Below are 21335 nucleotides of genomic sequence, written 5' to 3' on the forward strand. Positions count from 1 at the left end.
CAATTATACTTAACATCTACTATCAAAAAATTTCAAAAAAAAGAAACCTTCTCATAAATCGGATCTGAATCGTAGAAAGTATATCGCCCAATCCAATTATAATTCTCTGATTCCATCTCTCATTTTTAACGTGCGAGCTACGACCCGGTCCCAAGATCTTCAGTTCTATTTTCACATAGACCAAGCTTTCCACTACCCTCTTACACGAAAAATCAAATATTCACACTGAATAATGGGGTCCATAGGGTTATGAGATCAGCCGAGACACAAAATTCCCAGACTAGGCAGTAAATCATGGATATCCTCTACTGAACCATCTCATCTCATGACTGTTCGCCACGTCAACATGTCTATCCCCTGCTTTGCCTTGCGCTCGGCGCAGATTATCTTCTCCGTGTTTCAGACTTTCAGCAACCAATTCAACAAATTGTGGGTCCCACGTAGCGTAATAAATTGATAATTATTGCCTAGATGGGTCCCGTTGTTCATAGATTATAGAAGCATTCACACGAATCACAAGAGCATTATTTTATTTGGTCCAAGTGCAAACGAAATTTTAACCTCTGCTCTCTCTCTCTCTCTCTCTCTCTCTCTCTGGAGACTAAATCTCTCCGCTCCCCTCGCCAACAAATTCGCCCTCCGGCGATACACCAGTGGCACTGTTCGTTAATAACTTAAGAACCAAGCTTTATTCACTCCCAGAACTCTGCCAAACTCCTCTGAGTTCTCACTTTCTTCTCTCCGAGTGTCAGTTTTGTTAAATAATCCTCGATCAAAGGGCATTTGGGTAAAGGTCATAATGGGGAACGTCAGTGGCAAGGATGAGCCTGACGAGAATGGAGAACTGGACGAGAGCGAACTGGACGAGGATGAGGGGTCAGTGACGTCATCCCAGCCTGGGTTTGCGCCGCCTCTGCCAGGTCACGTGAGCCGCACGCGCTCAGGTGGATCGCCGCCGGCCAGCCCTGGTCAATCCCGATCCCCTCGCATGTTTGTTCCACAGGTATATTTTTGTTGGTTTAGTTACTTTCTGTATTGCATTGGTTTTGATCTTTTGGGTTTTGATGGAAATTGAGGTTTTGACCTTGATTGATTGATCCAGTGGAATGCAATTTATTTGTTTTTGGTCCCGAACTTTTTATTCATTTGACTTGAACCTATTTCTTTTTAATATGAAAGGAGATCATACAAGGAAATCTGCACTCCGGGTACAAGAACAATGGAGAGATTAAATTTGTGGATCCATATGTGTCAGTTGTTATCGTTTTTCAGACTTACTGTTTAGAAAAAGATAATTAATTTGACCTGAATTATATAATAAAGGTTTTGTAATGCTGTTCTGAAACTATCCAATGGTCGGACTTTGATGTAGTTAGAGAGTAATTAGATTTCAATCAACGTCTCATGAGGAAATTTTATTTGGAGAAATGTGCATCCTTGACCCAGTTGATCTTGAATTAAGGTGCAGTTTAGTTAGAGTGGACTGTTTCAGAATTTTGTTGAAGGAAAGCAACTGGAAAATTTGCTTCAAATCCACTTTAGATACAAAAGAAATGAATTTTAAATCATTTTGCGGTTCTGTCAAAGAAGTCAAAACTTGAATTAAACTTGTAAATTATGTAGGTCAGGATGTCCTTCTTTGATAAGAACAGCAAGTATTTCTATTGTCCCTTTAAAGTTTCAAAGCTTATTTGTTTTGAATAGCTGGAGTTGGTTTCATGAATAAATTAATTTAAGTTATCCTAACTTTGCTTGTTTAAAATAATATGTTACAAATAGTGAAATAGAAGTTGAAAGTTCCTTACAGAAAGAAAATTGGATATTGGGTTTGAGGTAAAGTACTAAAGAATCAAGTTAGCTAGAGATGCATGTTTTCCTGGAAACTCATGCTTTTTATTCTGACAATCATATAGCTGCAGTATAAATTAATTCATCTCTTAATTTGTTGCATAACCTAATGTAAAAGTATCATCTGTTTACATATCTTGGTGATGAATTTGGATGATTTAATTTAGAACACTTTTTTTTTTCGTTCGGAAAACTGTTCCAAGAAGGGTTGCTTGCCATTTTATGTTGGTTGTCTGTTGCTTTTATAAGGTGAGATAATGATAGATTACCAATAACCAGAACCAAATTTGCATGATCTGTGATTGAAATATGCAAGTGTTGGATATTTTATTTTTATCAGATTGATAACTTGCATCTTTAATACCAAATTGCATCATTTGTAATAAAATCAGTTAAATGTCACAGTCAGAGAGGCACTTGCTTGTTTTCTACAGAAGTTCTTTATATAAGTTGTCTATAATGGTTTCTATACATGGTACATCATGTACCAACAGCCAACTGTTACTGGTTGTTAGCTTAGTATATCTATCAATGATGTATTATACTTTGGTACCTAATTTTTTGTTAGTACTTTATTACTGCACCAGTTGGTTGGTTCAAATGTTTTTGACTTTTATTTCTTCATTCTTTTTGGTTAATGCAAAATTCATATTAAGCATAATTTTCTTTGTTTCCCATTGGTCTTGCCTTTATTTGCAAATAAAACTAATAGTCTTTAGAACATTATACTGAATGTTGTTCAGATCGACTATTTGAACTTTGAAAATGGAGATATTGATCAATAGTACAGGTCACTCGCCCAAAAGTTAGATTCATGCGGTAACAAGGGAATATTCTGTTACATGGGGACAAGTTTGGCCCTTTTGTTATGTTTCGTATGTTGAGAATTCATATTTAGCTGAAGTCAATTAAGTAGATTTATACTGAATTCATTCTTGAAAAGTATACAACAACTAGCAATGGAGACATATCTTTTAGCTAATGCTGGATTTTAATTGGAAATGAAGACAATTTACCATTGTTCTGAAGGAACATCACATTGACTCAATTTTTTTTTTTCAGACACCTGTATCGCCTTTGCTGAAGCCGGCGGACCCCATTTTCAACCAAGTACTGATGAAAGAGGATCAAGATGAAATTTTTGACTACCCACATGAAAAAGAAATACCGGTTTTATTGGTATGGACCTTTGGAGGAAAGAATGTCTCTGTTGAAGGCTCATGGGACCATTGGAAAACTAGGTACTTATTTCTTCTTCCTTTTGTTTGAGGATATTGTGCTTCAATTGGTGTTAGCTGGATTTGTGAATTATTTAGTTGTGGAGTTAGTCAATATGGTTACTTTGTTTTAAAAAATTTCCATTGTTGAATGCTGCTCTCTATTTTTTTTATTTAATAGCAAGACTGAGCCGTAAATCATAGTGAATAAGTGAAGTCATACAAAGAATGACTTAATTATTACATCCGTTTTGTTTGGTTTTCAACCAAACTGACAAATGTTGGATTAAATGGTTCGGTTTCGTTTCAATGGTTCAGTTCAGTTGAATTTTTTAATTACTTTGGTTTTTTATATTTGGTTCTGTTTAATCTCTCTTATTTCGGTTCAACCAACCAAACAAAAATTTACTTGATATTTATTTTTATGATTATTAAATGTATTTGTGTATGTATTGAGTTTTGACCTTTTGAAAATTAATCTCCCTTATTTCGGTTCAACTAAACAAACTGAAATTTACTTCGGTTTTTTTGGTTTGTTTGTTATTCGATTGACAAGTTTAAGTCGGTTGGTTCGGTTAGATTTCTTGAAAACCGAATAAAATTTTGGTTTGACTATTTGATACGGTTTTAACTGAACCGACCATTTGAACATTCAACATCCCTAAGCTCATTTGACCATTTGAACATCCTGAATAAAGCAAACAGACCATTAAAAAATTATTGAATTTATGCAAGCTTGACAGCCCACACCCAGGTAAGGTAGCTTCCAACTGATTTTTGTTCAATGATGGGAGTAAATTTATCAACTTTTGACAGAAGGTTACTTTTGAAGTCAAAAGGAGAAAGAAAGCTGGATAAATATCATTTAAATCATCTTTCCCTGGCATTTTATTTAATTTCAGAAAAACCCAAAAAATTGACAGGTATTCTATCAAAGACCAGAAATATACCGCAAAAGACAATTCTGTTAAAACTATCTTACAGGATAAACATTCACGCAACAGGAAATCATTGCAGAAGTCTGGTAAGGACTTTTCAATACTGTTGGCCCTCCCATCAGGCGTGTACCGGTACAGGTACATTGTTGACGGAGAGAGGAGGTGTATACCTGACCTACCTAACATTACTGACGAATCGGGCCATGTTGTCAATCTTCTTGATGTCCATGTAAGCATTTTTAGTTTCTCTTTATGTTTCTTGTTAGGTGTGGGTGTATTTGTACAACTCAGGCATGATCAAATTGCATATAAGTCATCCTAGGTGCATTGGCAATATGGACCTGCTTTTCTTTCTTGGATAAAGTTTAATTGATTTCTGTTGGTAGTGTGTGGCTGAATCAGGGTTTTCTTAATATATTAATGGAATTCGTTATACATTAGTTTGAAACTTCTTTGAAATTTTATATCTCAAACCGATACTGTGCTGTCAAATAGGGCCACGTTACAGGGAATAGATATGCGAGCCTAATTTTCTTAATGCAATTGCCACATACCGCTAATTTGATTATACGGAGAAAATGATCTTTATGCCTTTTTTTATAAGTTACCAAAAAATAGCCCCAATACATCTCTAAAGGTTATCCAAATGGGTATAATAAGGTTAAAAAATAAAAAAAAACAGTCCTAAGACCTAGCTACAGGACATATGAGAAAACAACTAAAAGCGCAAGCACTCACACACAAATTCATGTAAATACATGTGCACATACAATGACTAAAACAATTAGGAGCTGAAGTAGAATTTTCAGGTTATTATGTGTAAATTTACCAAACACTTCTTTATTATGCAGGATTATGTGCCTGAAAACACAGAACGCGTCTCAGAATTTGATCTGCCCTCGTCACCACCTGACAGCTATGGGTGGGTCATGCCTGACGACAAAGAGATGTCAAAAGACCCTCCAATAGTGCCACCTCAGCTTCCAAATGGGTTCTTGGGGTCCCACAAATCAGATGAAGAAGACTTCCCTAGGCCTCAGCACATAGTACTCAACCACCTCTTCATTGAGAGAGGCTTGGTTGCACAGCCAATTGTGGCTCTTGGTCTAACTCACAGGTTCCAAACAAAATATGTCACTGTCGTTTTATACAAGCCTGTAGAGAGATGAGCAATATCAAACTTTGCTCCTAATTTTATTTTTAAAAGTAGAGGGGAAATGGGGTAATTGAGTTGGGATTATGCGTTGTATATGCTGCTTGTTGGGTGAATGGGTGCTTATACTGTCTTTTCTGTCATTTCTTTTTAGGTTTTTTTTTTTTTTCTTTTTTACTGGGCTAAAAAGATCTGAAAGATCAAAGAACATAAGAATGTAGTTTTGCTTGATGGATTATGGAAATCTTTTAGTATGGAGCGCATGGGAAATTACTCAACTAGAGGTGGTGTAATTTAGGTTCGCTGTTCCTTTCTGATAAATGTTGTTTATGATGCGGTAAATAGAACAGGTACATTTATTGGATTTTTTGTATTTTCTTCAACAATAATATTGTTGGATTTATTGTTAATCTCTTTGGATTTAATATCAACATTGAGCATATATGTAATATAATTATAGATTGTTTACTGTCATATATGATTGTCAATTAAAGTGATCGAATAAGATAATAGATAATTAATATATTAATTAGGATGTGGTCCATAAATATGTAGAATAATTTAAACAAATGTCAAATCATTGATGGATTGATTTAGAAATTTGCAATTTAGAAAAGTATCTTTTCAGGATCAAAAATCTGTCTTTATGGAGGATTGTGCTGTCCGCACGGATATCGATGCAGTTGCATAACTTTTGATGCACCAGCACGGTTTTTGATGCATAGCACAAAATACCTTTCTCAATTTGGCATATAACCATAAAGGTTATTATATATAAGGATTGGTCCCCAAAGCACAAGGTAATCAAGAAAAACACAAAAATTGAACATATGTTTTTCTCTTAAGAAAAATACAGTTTTGTATGCATTCTCTTCTTCTTTCACCATCAAAGAATAGAGAAGAGAAATCCATTAGAAATTTTGGAGATCATTTCTCAATGGCCACATCTTGCTGTCTTGGAAGACTTATTCCTCGACCCGACGACAAAAAGCGAGAATAACTTCTTGCCATTGAAAACTTGTCTCGTGCTCACGGAGACGGCTTGCTCTGCTATGGTTTTGGTTATTCCATGACAAACGACATAGAATCAGGTATTATGTTCCGCACTTAAGATTTATGTTTTGGATCTCTTTGGCATAGAACGGTTCTTAGGTTAAGGTAGGAAACTGTTTCTCCTTCCCCGGAGTGTAAGTGTTTGATCCCTAGATGAGATATAATTGTTTAATCTCTAGATAAGGCATAATTGTTTGGCCATTATGATTCCCCAACAAATATTACTGCAAGTCGATTTATTTTCCGCGGTAAAAATTATAAACAATCATTCATCAATGGAAAATGCCGTATTTTAATCTATCTTTTTTTTTTTTGTACTTCCCCCGTGAAACAGAAGAATCCAGACATTAAATGGCCATTATTTCTTCCGGTTTAACTGATATACACTGGATGCCTGGCACTTAAATGCAGAGCTCTTCAAGTTACTGTGGCTATGATCACTGACTGCCGATTCTCTTCCAGAGTCATAAACAAATTAATTAATGTTTCCTCTCTTCAATATATGGTTCAGTGTGCCGATTCGTAATGTATCTACTGGTGTAGCAATGTGGCTCAGCATATTAACTGAAGTTGTTAATTCAGTGCCTTCCAATAGAAAGCCCATTTATAATAATAATAGCAACAATTCAAAGATTTGATGTTTGTCAATTTTTCTGAAAGCCCTCCTAGGTATCAACTTTTCTGCATTTATGAAAAACTTTTACCAGTGGAAGCCCGAGTCCATATCGGCATATCCTATGAGCTAACATAATATTTCTGTTTATATCTGGACCGTCCGATCAGAGTCCGGATCAATCCGGTCTGATGTGGAATGCACATTTATCTTTAATATCCGTGCAGATTTTAATTGAACGGTCCGAATCTAAACAGAAATATTTTGTTACCTCAGAGGATATATGGATTCGTGAAAGCTCTAGCCCCTAGGCATGTATTTTACTCTGCTGAATGGTAGTCATGAGTAATGACAAGTTGTGTAATGCTTTGACATTGATATGATTTATTGTACAAAACATATTACAGGCCATAATCCAGCCAATATTTTATTTAGTAAGACGATGATGCATCCTGATATGTGATATTATTTTAATAAAAAAATTGGTTAAAAATATTAGTCCTCCTTTAGCAGTAGTACAAGAAAAAAAATGTGTTGTGTAGTGTTGTGACTAATACGTCGTGATCAAATTAATTTTTTACGTGTCGTACTGTGATTAATATATCGAGGAGTGATCACGCTACGTGAGTCATGTTGTGTCCAAATATAACTGGTTGTGTTTGATTTTGTTTAACTCTTTTTTTCATAATTTAAGTTAGTTTATTCAAGATTTATCATTTTATCAAGATCGAACAATTCTAATTATACGTAACTTGCATGACCACGTATCATGCTACGTTGTGACCACAATTTTTACGTGATGTGTTGTGTCGTGTTAAATTTTCAAAAAATAGTTATAATACGCAAATAGTCATACAAATCGGATACATAATCAACACATGTACTTTGTCGGAAGCCCGGAACCAACTTCACCGTACCATTTTTTCAAGTCTAGGTGGTACTCATCCTTCGTCGTAAATAGAAGGCTAGAGAAATAATTTCTCATGACCTAAGTTAATCTAAATTTTTAGTTTGATCTGAACCGTTTAACCGTTCAATCTGCTTTGACATAAATATTAAAGGAACCCGTACATTTTATCTCGAGTAGGATTAGCCCAGAGTCCCAGACTCCCCTAACGACACCATCTAAGTTCTTGAGATCTAAAACCGTACAAATAAGGACGTATATTTAGTAATAAACTTGAGAAAAAATTGTTTGGATTTGTGAGATTATGATGGGAAATTACTTAAAATTGAAGTTGTCATTTTTGTTTTAATAAACTAATATTATTATAAGAACTAAAATAATTAATCAAAGGATGCTATAATTAAGAAAATTATAATTGACACTAAATTGATTAGAATCAAAATTATATATATTAAAAGGTTCATAAAAGTGTATAAATATTAATTTTCAATTACAAAAAAATGAAATTCTGAATTTTTTTTTTGTCAAAATGATGAAATTTATGAAGATAAAACATTATTTTAAGGATAAAGTATAGTAATGTGTTTAATTTTTATTTTCTTAATTTATTATTGGTCTTGTCGCATAATGAAGAGTATATTTATACTGTTTAAGTATGAAATATATGTTTGAAAGAGATGGGGCATGATTCACTCGTGAAGTACGCCATGAAATATATTATGAAGAGTATATTTATATATTTTGTGAAGAGTATATTTATACTGTTTAAGTATGCAATACATTTATACTTACTTCCAAATTAATCTGCGCCCCTCTAAGAATGGAGCTATCAAACTATTCTGCAACCTGGGTATTTTGAAAATCTCCACAAATCATGTTTTTTTTTTTTTAAATATGGTCTAAATAAAAATTTCGACACAAAGTTACATGAATTTGTATACGGCTGAACAAATCCTAAGTGTTTGATTCTGGTAAATGTTCATAACTCAAATCAAAATCCGTGTATTGTGTGAATTAATCAGATTTTATGGAGGAAGGCATGCTAATCCGTTAGCCATCTTTTTTTATTCTTTTTTACATTACTAGAAAAACGTTTCTATTTTTTTTTCTAATAAAACAATGTAGAAAACTCTACCAAAAATGTCATCGTGCTTGAACTTGGATTGTATGGTACAATACGCTTATTATCCTCCTTTTATGATATTAAAATAAATAATTAAAATACATGTTACAGCGAACGTTATATTTCTGAAAAATTAGACACAAACTTCATTTCAAACAACACGGATAGACAACTTGACATTGGTAGTTTAAAAATTAGGCATGCACAAACATTAACGTTCTTATTTCAGCATGCAACATCATCATATGTACTATTTTTAAGAATTAAACACATGTTATACTTATATTCATTTTTAATGTCATAAAAATGGGTACATGTTCATCTTAGCTTTTAGTGGAAATTTTTTTATTTATAGAAATAATTAAATTCAGACGTAAGAAAATAAAAAGAGTATCTCGTTACTTAAAAATATAGAAAGATTTGACTCATTGAGTCTGATCCAAATATATGGATCAAACTCATTAGGTTCGATCCATTGATATTTTTTCATTCAAAAAAAAATAGGATTGATGGAAAAAAGTTATATATATCAAGGATCATGATAATTGTCTTTGCACCTCCATCCCCTATTTACCCCCCACTCAACTTTCATAACTGTTTTGGGGACCACAAAAGTTTCAGCACTGTTTTTTTTTCTAAAGTATTAATCTTCATGCACATAAGTATTTAGACCTGTAAGATGAATAATTTTTACATAGATAAGTATCTCTCCAACCAAATCTCAAATTGCATTTTTGGGGGGGGGGGGGGGGGGGGGGGGGGGGGGGGGGGCATACACGTTTTTAGAGGTGGATATTTTTTCTTAATTCAATCTCGTCAACATTACTGACAATCTATGAGGAATTTTACAAATCTAAAACCACGAACATCTTCTATGTAATTTTCTCTTTCTAAAGTATTAATCTCGTCACACAAGTATTTATCCCTATACTTGAAAGTATTTTTTACATATGACACTGGCTGACATATGAAAAGTATTAATATCAAGTATTATAAGTATTTATAGCTATACACTAGAGTATTTATACCTATATAAAAAAATATTTCAATAATCACTTCGTATACGTTTATCGTGATAAATATTTTTTTATAAATAAATAATTAGTGAGGACTATAGTACAACCTTTAAATAATTATCACATTTCTTATTTAACGTGAATCTTCTAATTTTAGAAGTATTTAAATACTTAGTGAGAATTATAATATAAACTTTTTAAATTATAATTGTGGGATAGAAATGAAAAAGAAGTGCGAAGATAAATATAATTATTCATATATCAATGAATATATCTTTCTATATTTATTAAAAGCGAGATAGTTTTTTTATTTTATTACGTTTAAATTTAATAATTTCTACAGATAATATTTTTTTTCCTTTTAACTGAGGTAAAACATGTGGATGGTGATGTTTTTTAAACCGTAAAAGTCAATGGCCCCCACGATTTACCAACTCAACCCAGGACCCCAGGTACCTGGCATTGACACTTTGACACCTCTCTTGCTGGTGCTATGCTGCTATGTCCATGCACTAATTATGCCCCCCTTCACGCCTTCAACACCTCCTTCAAGTTCATGAGGCCAGGTCAGGTGTTACCTGGTATGTGTTCATTGTCTGGATCATTATGAAATGTTGACAAATTTATCTAGACAGTGAGAGCAGTGCTAAATTATGGTAAAGTGTAAATTTTATTTTAGAAATTTATCTAGACAGTGAGAGCAGTCATATGTAAATATATCACTCGTGAAGTAGATTAATTTCAACAATATAAATTCATTATTTGAAGTCATTCAGTTTTCATCATATAATTATACATAAAAACAGTGCTATATACAACATAAACATAGACATAAAATTTTAATATTGTCAATTTTTTGTCTTTTCTTTGAGTTATTGTATAATGAATCCAAAGAGTTTTGCAATTTATATTTAATTCATTTAGGTACGTAAATACGAAAAACTTTAATTAAGCGAAATAATTATTTTAGAAATTAAACCGATATAAGCTCGAACTGTAGCTTGCTCATGCGGTCATGCCTAGCTAGATGAAAATAAATTTAATATCAATGTTTTTTATGGTATTTTATATATCACACGCGCTGTAAAATTCATTATTTTGAATTAAATATTCAAAATCTCAAAGTTAATCTGCTCTTAATATTTTATTACTAATTATCTCGTTTGAAAGGAATTTTCATAGGTAATGAGAGAATCAAGATCAATAAACTACATTTTTCAAGGGTGTAAATAGCGTTTATCACATCATATCGGAATGACTAAAAAAACGACACTATTGTCATATTGCGCCGAGCCACTGCTATAGCGCAAATAGCGCCATAACTTTTATGATTCGAAAAAGCTATAACATGCAAATAGCGCCGAACTCTAATATTTTCTCATATCAATCGATTTTTTTCGAGTGCTTCGATTGAAATAAAATGAAGGCAGATGCATTGCTTTTTGTACCTAGTTTGAGCATCTCATGATCAAAATTTTCCAATCTAGTGGTATAAATTAGTGGCATCTCATGAAATTTTGTGATATAAATTAGTGGTATCTTGCCACAAAGAATCCTTGGCGTCAATTTTTTTTGTTTTACATGCATGTTTTATTGAGTGAGTCTATGGTACTATGCATATTACGATTTGTTACTGTGCTACGACTCTATATTCGAGTTTTCAAATTCTAACGGTCGATCCGAACCGTTCATCTTGTTCTCCATATTAATATGTGTTTGGAGACCAAATTTTATATTTTTTGAAATATTTTTACTATTTTTTTAGATTTATTGAAAATCACTGTTTTTTGATGGTCCAGAATTTTCAGATCAAGTGATTTTCTAAATATCTAAAAAAATAGTAAAAATTTTTCAAAAAATGTAAAATTTGGTCTCCAAACACATATTAATATGAAGAACAAGATGAACGGTTCGGATCGACCATTAGAATTTGAAAACTCAAATATAGAGCCGTAGCACGGTAACAACCCGTGATATGCATAGTAACATAGACTCACTCTATTTTATTTTGGAAAGTTCGGTATTTGTTGCCTGGATATGATAAAATTGTTGATCCGTAAGGAAAGAAATATGCGACATATATTTTATTTGCATTTTTTTTAGTTTATATGGGATATATACCTCGCAAAAATCATTTGTCATCTAAAAACAATTAATTAAACATTTTGTCTTACACAAACTCTACATATTTTTCTATTTTTTAATAAACAAATTCTAATAGAAAAGGCAATAAACTGGATAAACTTACGAGTTTTTAAAATTTAAAAGTGTTAAAATAATATTATATATTTTAAAAGAAAAAATACATGATTTTATTTTTTTAAAAGAAATATAGGTAAATTCTCCCATTGTATTCCGGTAGAAGCAATAATTTCACATTCCTTGCATAGCTCTCATGACACAGAACCCTAGAAAAGCAAAAGAGCAAGTGTTCTTGCTTTAGACTTACACTATGGTACTACTCATCACTTCCCGAGTGCGTATCCTCTGAGATATCTCATATGTTGCGTGTCCGACGTGTCCGGTGCCTATTCGGGGATAGCGCGGGGGATCGTATTATTTGAGCTTTGAGATTCGTGTATAATGTATTTGAACGGTTGAGATTCGCCAAAAAGTCACGCAAAATATGAGATATCTCAGAGGATGCGAATTCTCACTTCCCTTGATCTGTTTCAATTTTCTTTTGCTTCGCATCATATCGTCCCCATTCCTTCTCCTTCATAAAGTGAAACTAACCGCGTGATGTGAATGTGCTTTTTCACCTCACTTCTCCATCTATTTATTATTCACTGACGCCATCTTCTCATCTTTTTTTATCTTTATTTTATACCAACTTTTAATGGTTTACTCTCAAGTCTCAAGTGCTTCTACTCTGTAAAACTAAAAAGTGTTGCATCTCTGGGTTTGCTTCAGATCTGATATTTTTTGGGTTCAATAATTATTGCTCTATCTAAAAACCAGCAGAGTTAAAATATACTATTAGTTTTATACTCTAATTATATTTTCACATCATTATTTCTATTTTTTAAATCGGAACAGTGGATCCGAACTGCTTAACATGACTTTCATATTAAAATATGTTTGGATACCAAATTTTATATTTTTTTTTTGAAGTTTCTTTACTATTTTTTAGATGCGTACAAAATTACTTTTTTTTTTTATGGTTTAGAATTGCTGAAAACATTGATTTTGTATATATATTTGAAAATAGTAAAAAAAATTCAAAAAAAAATATATAAAATCTGATCTCCAAGAGCATTCTAATATAAAGATCTAAGATCATGTTGAGTAATTTGAATCGATTGTTCAGACTTTGATAATAGAGATAACAATGTGGAGCATGATCGGAGAAAAAGGCCCATAATATATTTTAATCCTACGAAACCTAGTATTAAATATTAGATATTATAATGTTTCCTATAAAACATTTATTTGGTGACATAATGCTCTATTTTTGCTCATGATTTTATTAATATTAATTCTGAGAACATTTCTTCTCTTGGATAGGGAATTGCACGAAAATCCTTTCATATATTTTTGGAGGGAAGTGCAAAATAAGTTTCGCATGTGAATTAATGTGACCGTTAATTAATAGAATTAAGAACTATAAAAAAAAACAAAACACTTACGCAATTCAAAGCAGTTCCAGAGAAGACAGAGTTAACAAATACTCAGTTCTTGCCTCCTGTGAAAATCTCTGTTTTATCCTTTGGGCCCTATTAGAAAACTAACAAGTTGTAATCTCCAAAAACACCTTTGAAAACCATTATTTTTTTTATTAAAGGAATTGCTAGAAGCTGCAAAATAGCATTGTTGAACTGTCTCCAAAACAGAGGCAGATTCGGAATTTTCCTCAGGAATAAAAGAATATCGAATCGAGTTTAAATAAATAATCAAATTTAAATTCATTATCTAATTAAGTATTCTATAAAAAATAATGTTTTAACTTATACTTTCTAATACTGTGATTTGTAATTTCTAATTTTTTAACCTATAATTCTAATTACCAATCATAATTCAAAAAATTTATTTTAATTTTAACTCTAAATTTAATCCGAACTACAAATCAAATATTTAGAAGGGAGACAAAAAAAAGATTTTCAGAGAGAGTAAAATCGATCGGAAGGAACAACGTGTGACATCGTACAAACAAAATATATCTTAAGACAGTTTACGTGGAGAAAATAACATAACTGAAAAAGACATATTTCAAGTGAAAGAAGCATATGATTCAATAATCAGTATGATTATCATCTAGTGTTATTAATTATCTCTTTTTGCCGAAAAAGAAATTCTTAGGTCGAAATCACTGTGGTGGGGGTGGCATGTTGTGAATTGTGATGCACTTTGGGCGAGGAATCAAATCTTAATCCTAGACAAACGGGCAGATTAAACCTTACATCCTGATCATCTAATCAGCATAAACGCCAGATCACTAGCTGACAGTCTGACACAAAGTAAAAAAATACAGGATACTGCCACGTGGAGTGTTTGCTTTTGCTCTTAGCTTTTGAGCTTAGGATACTACTAGTCTACACTTCTTTCCTTTCCTGTCTGCACACTTTTTCAACCTTTGTTTCCTTTTTTCTCTTTAATAGGATCTACATAGGGAGAGGGGGGGTTTCCGATGGGCATCGGACCAAATCCGGTTCGATGGGGGGTTTAAACCGTCAGATCTGCTTTAGGATTCGTGTGTACGGATTTTAAAGCAGATGCGAAATTGCGGGTGCGAATCCTAAAACAGATCTGACGGTTTAAACCCCCCATCAAACCGGATTTGGTCCGATGCCCATCGGACACCCCCCTCTCCCTCTACATAGAAGCCACAAGCTATCCAAATCCGACCCGTTAACATGATTCAGTGCTTTGTTTCTGAAATTGTCCATCTCTCTGCCGTAATTAGTTTATACCAGTGTCGGTCATATCAGTTTTTCACTGGTCTACTTAAATGGCGACCATAATTTAATGCGTAGACCAAGTCTATTCTGTGGGACCATTGCGGTGGATATATATTTCTTGAGTTCATGTTCGGCAGCCAGGCGGGAACGGGAACGAGTTTAGATTCAGATCTAATTTGAATAGCCGAAACACTGTGCGCGTAGGAAAAATAAATTCACTCCGATTGAATTTTTTTTTTTCCACAGACACAGTGACACGCCGAACACTCCCGAAGGAGTTGGGTTTTGTTTACGAGGATTTGTACAAATTTTATCTAAAAGTAAAGTTCAAATTATCAGATTTTTGTTGAGATTTATATGAATGATTTAAACTTAATAAATTCAAATGACTATGTGGATTTGTTTGAGATAGAAAGACAAAGATATAGCATGCCAATTTTCATTTATTTGTTCATAAATAATTTTTTATTTGGATTTTAAATCTACAACCTCCCACACAACTCCGTAAAATTAAATTATTCATACAAATTTTGACACCTATCAGGCAATTCAAGTCTGATTTTAAATAAGACTATGTCCAAAGCTCCTTCTATATTTCTAAATTTCACTAAATCAGATACGCAGTACATCAAATTAAAATTAATATATCTATATTTTATCTCTTGATTTCGATAAAAAAAAAATTATCATTCATCACAATTATCAAATAAGTAAATGTGTTATCAATATATTATTTATATTAAATTTAAATAAATGTAGCACACGATTTATATAATATGTTATTTTTTATTATAGTTACAGACGTCTTCAACAATAAGTTGTTAATTTTATCGTAATGAAATACAACTTTTAATACATTATACAATATTAGTAACATCCTCCATGAGTCTATAAGCATCTCATGTGGTCCAATTCTACAGAGGAACCCACATTCTGTTGAACTTGGACCGGGATATCTCCCCGCTCCCTTCAATCAGGAGGGTATTTTAGTAATTATACACCTCTACGTGCTTTTAATCAGTCCATCTGACTTCAGGCTCCTTTCCTCCTCTTGTATCTCTTCTCTCCAAAGGAAGGAGAGAAAGCAATTATTTGTAGGAATTGAAGGAATACAGTACCACTGAATTAAAGTAACACAAATGGGCAGTGCAGAGACGATCCAGGGATGCTCGTCTTGCCGAGGCAGCGGCCGGCATTCGTCGCAGAAGCGTAGCATTGGTTGCATGTCTGGCATTCTTCACCTTCTTACCCACCACCACCGCCGCTCTCGCAAGCGCCTCTCTCCTGGTAGTACTCATACATTGCATTACATATTTCAAAAAGACATAAATATTAAAATCGACCTGACATGATATATATACACATATATAATCCATGGTTCATAACAGAAGTACAAAAATTATACTTTGTAAAAAAAGTATAAATTTTATTCTCAGTTTTTGTTACTAATTATCTTTTTATTTAAGTTGTATTCTAATTTAGCAAAAAGAAAATCCCCTTATGTTTCTTTAGTAATTGTGCCTAGATATATCTTTTCTTGTCTTCCATTTTAACTAATCATGTCACTTCATGGTCATGTGTTTCCACATATGTTTCTATGATAGCCTCCATGTGCCATTTATTCTTACATGATTTTTTGTTTTCCACATCCAGCTCCAAAGAAAGACATCCCTCTCAACACTCCATCAAAAGCACCAATCTTACAAGCAACTGAACCGACAAAAATTGTCGATCCTTTTCCGAGACGGAGCTCTTGTGAGGTTCCAAGAAGCCCCACAATCCCACTAGAGCTACGCCGATTCTCGGCAGGTTCCCCAGAGAGTCCGCGCCGGCCATCAGTAGCGGTAGCACGTCTAATGGGTCTAGACATGGCCGCACCACAAATGCCGCCGCCAGAATCGGCCTCAGAAAAACGGAGAAGGCTACTTGGCGCATTGGAGAAGTGTGATGAGGATTTAAAGGCTTTGAGGAGGATAATCGAAGCAGTGAGATTGGCTGAGGTGAGAATAAAGGCGTCAGAGACCGTTGGATCGATTGGTTTGAAAGGGATGGAAGGTGCAGAGCTGAGGAAGGAGGTGGAGGTGGAGCACCAGAGCCCGAATTCAGTGCTTGACGCGATATACTCACCTCGGTTTCGATCCAAAAGATCTGAGATAAATGGTGAGCAAAGAATTTGCTTTAAAATAATGCAAAAATTTAATTCTACATAGATTTTTTTCATTTTTTACCTTTTTAAAGAAGTTAAAGGCTGCTAATTCAGACTTTTATCTTTTCTCATGCAATGGTTATTTCTTTACAAAAAACCAAAATATATCTTAATTAATTAAAATAATCTTCTAACAAATTAATGTTATAATGTTAATTTTCATGCAGAAAGCCAAAGTTCTAATGTTGCAGCTGGATTAAAGATAGTGAAGCCTTCTAGAATGGGTGTGCTCTTTGGTTAGTGTATATTAATTTTTTTTTTTTCAATGGAAATCATATATAATCTGCTAAAATTTGGACGCTTTTCAAAAAGGTTTGATTTGAACTTATTAAACGGAAATCAAGGTACCCGTGAGTACTATGGACTATGGAGAGCATATTTTTCTTGAAGTGCAAAAGATTAATTATCCAATTTTCCAAAGCTCTGAGTTTTTCTTGATCCAGTGGCCAGCATTTAATAATCAATAGTTCAATACCACACCACCAACCGAGGTTGCCTTTTTCCTATGTGCACCTCTGTTCATGACTTCATGACTTATGCCTAACATAGTACTTGAGTCGCTTAATAGTTTCTCTTGGAACTGTCACTACTGGCAATGTCTAAAGTTTGTCTGAAATTTGTCAAGCCCGATCGTGATACAAGGTAACAAACACAATTAGAGACTACTGTTACTTACTGTTACAGTACTGTTACTGTTGTTACTACTGTTATTTTGATTCCTGTTCCTTCTAACGTGTTTTTCATTGTCCTTGCACAAGAACAGCATAATAAGATAATAACAAATAAATTGATTTGGAAAAATAACCTTCAGTCAACCCAGTACATTAATATTTTTTGAGTTCAAATCGTTTTGAGTTGCAATTAACATATATTTCTGGTAATGTATACCGTAGGGGACCATCCAAAGAAGGCAAAGGATAACACAGAGCAAGAAGGATTTCATCATCACCGACCATTAGCGAATGAAGGGATACCAAGAACCTTCACATGGAAAGAAATCACAAACTCTTGTACAATGCGAGATTGGCGTGTCACGGACATTAAAAGCCACACAACCGCATTCAGCATTGAGGAGATATGGGAGGTGGCAGCGTCAGAAGAGAGGCGGGAGTTGGAGCGGATCGAGGTCATGGTAGAATGGAGTATATTTGGAGATTTGGTAGAAGAAGTGATCATGGAACTCTATTTTTGTTTCAATAAGCTCTCGGTTTCGCTGAGAAGGACATGCAGGAAACGATTGTACTTCTAAAATCTTATAACTTACATTGTCGACAGTTTCGTAAATCGAGATGATTGATTGATTCGGTTATGATGTATGGATTCTGGAAATTCAAAGATTTTATAAACTTCGCATGACATGCATATAAACAATTACATATAAATTTGTGTTAGGACTTTGAGAGAAAGGCTGAATTAAAAAGAGAGACAAACATAAAGAATACAAATGACTTATTTATGATAATACACATTTTCTAAATAAAGAAACTTATATAAATATGCTTTTAAACTACCTTACTGTCAAAAATAATAAAACAACTCAAGAACACAATACTTCCATGAATCTCCTTTTCCTCCCTTATTTTTTATTTCTTTTTTTTCTTGATTGAATTACATGGCTCTTACATGCCTATTTATCAATCCAAAAATATTTTGTTCGTGCACCTTAGTTTTGTGTTATCAAATTTTACATCAATAGCACTTGAATGAATTATACCCTCGGTTATGGTAACATGTTGAGGTATGATTTGTGTCGCCGATTGAGGATTGTTTATGACAGCAGTTTGCATAGCTATCATTTGAGTCATCATTCTCGTCATCTGCTCAATCAGTGCAGCAATGGTGGTCGATTCTTGGGATTCGGCTTCTGACATTATTCTACCAAGTATGGATCGCTCCTTAGAGCAGTATAGCACAAGAAATTGAAGTTAAAGGCAAGAAGGGCAACAATTTCTCTAGCTATACCACCAGGCAACCACGCTCTGATACCATGTCAAAAATAATAATAGAACTGTCAAAAAATAATAAAACAACTTAAGAACACAAGACTCCCATGAATCTCCCTTCCCTCCCTTATTTTTTTATTTCTTTTCTTTTTTGATTGAATTACATGACTCTTACATGCCTATTTATCAATCCAAAAATATTTTGTATATCATGTTAAATATGGAAACCAATCCTTCGAATTAATGACAAATAATCAAATACTATCTATTGCCTATTTCACTAGATATGATTGATATCTTTCAATTTCTCCTTTCCTTCTTTTGAGTAGATATAGATCTTCTAGAGGATTCGGTTTGATCTCCAAGTTATGCTGGAACCGAGTGTAATCTTAACACTTACGTACTAAATACAAAATTCTAATCCTTTCTAATTTTGCTGTCATGTTATAGCCTGCTCTTTCATTAGTCTAACAACTTTTTACTATGAACTATAAGAGCCTACTATATATATATAAGTCTAAATGTCTCATGTTACGCAATGAGATGAGTACACACAAACTTTATACGTACGATTAATGATCAATGAACAAACGGATCAATTGGAGATGTTGGAAAAATGGGAACCAAGGCAATAATCCAAGCATGCCTTTTCATAAGTCAGACAAGGCCCAAAATAAAGAGAGAATAAAAGAAGAGCGCAGGTTTCCAATTTGGGCCAAGATAAGTCAGCCCGTGATCGAACACTATGCCACAAACCGCAACAAGGATATTCTAGCAACTTGACTAACGGCGACGATTCGGAGAGAAACGGCGTTAACTATTGGGGTATGACGTGGCTTTATTTTATATTTCTCAGCCAAGATACTTAAATTCCTCCTCTCCGCGTCTGGACCGCGTCGAGGGCATATTCGTCAGTTCGGCATTTTGTGGGTGGGAAAGGAAAAATTCTGGGTCCCAATTTTATTCTTTTTTACCTTCACTGTCTTCCAGTCTTTTGTTTTGTTGGAAATTACCGGCTTGACCTCTGCACTGATATTTTTATGAAAAGACGGGAATGCCCTCTCATGGAGACGCTACGGATGCGCTGGTCGGTCCCGAGTTGCATCCGCACGTTGGCACATGGCGTCTTGATTTGCAAGGATAAGAATTGATACAAAACCCCAGAAAATTAACTGAAATGAAATATCATTTTGCCAAAACCATATTTTTCTATTTTTAACAAAATTAAGGCACATAAGAATAAATTAAGTGGCTCTCACTGATAATTTTAGTATAAATAATTTATATCATTTGAAGTTCTCAATTGATTATAGAGTAAAGCTAGGGTGTGATGTGCTCACTAAGAGGATTTGGTGAGCATAACTCCAAAAGTATATTGGATCGACTTTAAACGCTGAATCCAAACTGTTGAAATCCATGTAGGTGCAAAATTTTAAAAGTTTCGAGTTTATTTGCTATAAGGTTAAGCGGTCAAAAAAATCATAAAAATTGAATATATAAAACAACTTATAAATTAAGTTATAAAAAGTTCATTTCTTTGACGTTTTGACCTTGTAGCAAATAAACTCGAAACTTTTAAAAATTTGTATGTACATGGATTTCAACGATTTGGATTCAGCGTTTGAAGTCAATCCGATATACTTTTGGAGTTGTGCTCACCAAATTCTCTTGGTGAGCCCATCACACCCTAGTTTTGCTCTTGATTATATATCAATGAAGATAAAGTCCCCATATTTTGGCTAGGTGCATGCTTAGTGATGATTTATAAGTCAATTTTAAAATATTTCTTTTTCATTAATTTTTTACTGCTTAATTTATACTAAATGAATTTGAAAATGTATAAATTTTGATGTGTGTACATTACTTGTAAAATAGATCGATTCAACTTTTAACAATTTGAATTTATCGTTTGTAATCTATCTGATAGGTTTTGAAAGATGTAGCACCCGCATGTCACTAAAAATTCACAACATCCTAGCTAAATTCTAGACAATCTATATCATTTGAAGTTCTCTCTTAATATGTACTTGTTAACAGAGGCGAATCTACAGAGGCCAAATGGGGGTCAATTGACCGCCATTCATTTTCAAAAATTAATTATTATATATGCTCTTTTTGTATAGTTATAGTAAAATATTATGGGTATCTCAAAAATGACTCTCATTCATTTTGTGAAAATTATGTATAGTTGACCCCATTCATTTTTAAAGAAAAAAAATAAACTATTACACTGTGTATAATTTGGGAACTTGTAGTATTTTATATATATATATATATATATATATATATATTTAAAAGATGAGCAACTAACCATTCTCTGTATTTTTGACCTCCATTACTTCAAATGCTGCCTCCGCCCATGCTTGTTAATGATATGAAAAGTGTATATGGTACCAACAGACTTAATAAAAATAAATTGA

General features: G+C 33.5%; 2 protein-coding genes across 3 annotated transcripts; both read left to right on the top strand.

Annotated features, from left to right (window-relative positions):
• Nucleotides 1-499: 499 nt before the first annotated feature.
• LOC144555049 (SNF1-related protein kinase regulatory subunit beta-1-like) lies at nt 500-5537 on the top strand. The gene is made up of 4 exons (XM_078303248.1): nt 500-1003; nt 2911-3089; nt 4070-4232; nt 4855-5537. Exons 1-4 carry the CDS (start codon nt 800-802, stop codon nt 5170-5172), a joined length of 864 nt encoding a protein of 287 aa, XP_078159374.1. The 5' UTR covers nt 500-799; the 3' UTR covers nt 5173-5537.
• Nucleotides 5538-15773: 10236 nt separating this feature from the next.
• On the top strand, nt 15774-18313 carry LOC144555054 (uncharacterized). 2 transcript variants are annotated; one of them, XM_078303255.1, is made up of 5 exons: nt 15810-16053; nt 16420-16926; nt 17140-17208; nt 17866-17895; nt 17926-18313. In XM_078303255.1, exons 1-5 carry the CDS (start codon nt 15906-15908, stop codon nt 18219-18221), a joined length of 1050 nt encoding a protein of 349 aa, XP_078159381.1. In that variant the 5' UTR covers nt 15810-15905; the 3' UTR covers nt 18222-18313. The 2 variants fall into 2 exon arrangements, with proteins under 2 accessions (XP_078159380.1, XP_078159381.1); XM_078303254.1 differs by having other exon boundaries at nt 15774-16053; nt 17866-18313.
• Nucleotides 18314-21335: the final 3022 nt, after the last annotated feature.

This window comes from Carex rostrata, chromosome 6 (genome assembly GCF_964058835.1).
Source record: "Carex rostrata chromosome 6, lpCarRost1.2, whole genome shotgun sequence".
Classification (NCBI taxonomy): domain Eukaryota; kingdom Viridiplantae; phylum Streptophyta; class Magnoliopsida; order Poales; family Cyperaceae; genus Carex; species Carex rostrata.

Bases quoted from the DNA above. Each gene is read 5' to 3' on its own strand.
- LOC144555049 (XM_078303248.1), top strand. From the start codon at position 800: ATGGGGAACGTCAGTGGCAAGGATGAGCCTGACGAGAATGGAGAACTG. The intron at 3,090-4,069 runs GTACTTATTTCT...TTCACGCAACAG, and splicing joins TGGGACCATTGGAAAACTAG to GAAATCATTGCAGAAGTCTG. The intron at 4,233-4,854 runs GTAAGCATTTTT...TTTATTATGCAG, and splicing joins TCAATCTTCTTGATGTCCAT to GATTATGTGCCTGAAAACAC.
- LOC144555054 (XM_078303254.1), top strand. From the start codon at position 15,906: ATGGGCAGTGCAGAGACGATCCAGGGATGCTCGTCTTGCCGAGGCAGC. The intron at 16,054-16,419 runs GTAGTACTCATA...TTCCACATCCAG, and splicing joins TCGCAAGCGCCTCTCTCCTG to CTCCAAAGAAAGACATCCCT. The intron at 16,927-17,139 runs GTGAGCAAAGAA...ATTTTCATGCAG, and splicing joins CAAAAGATCTGAGATAAATG to AAAGCCAAAGTTCTAATGTT.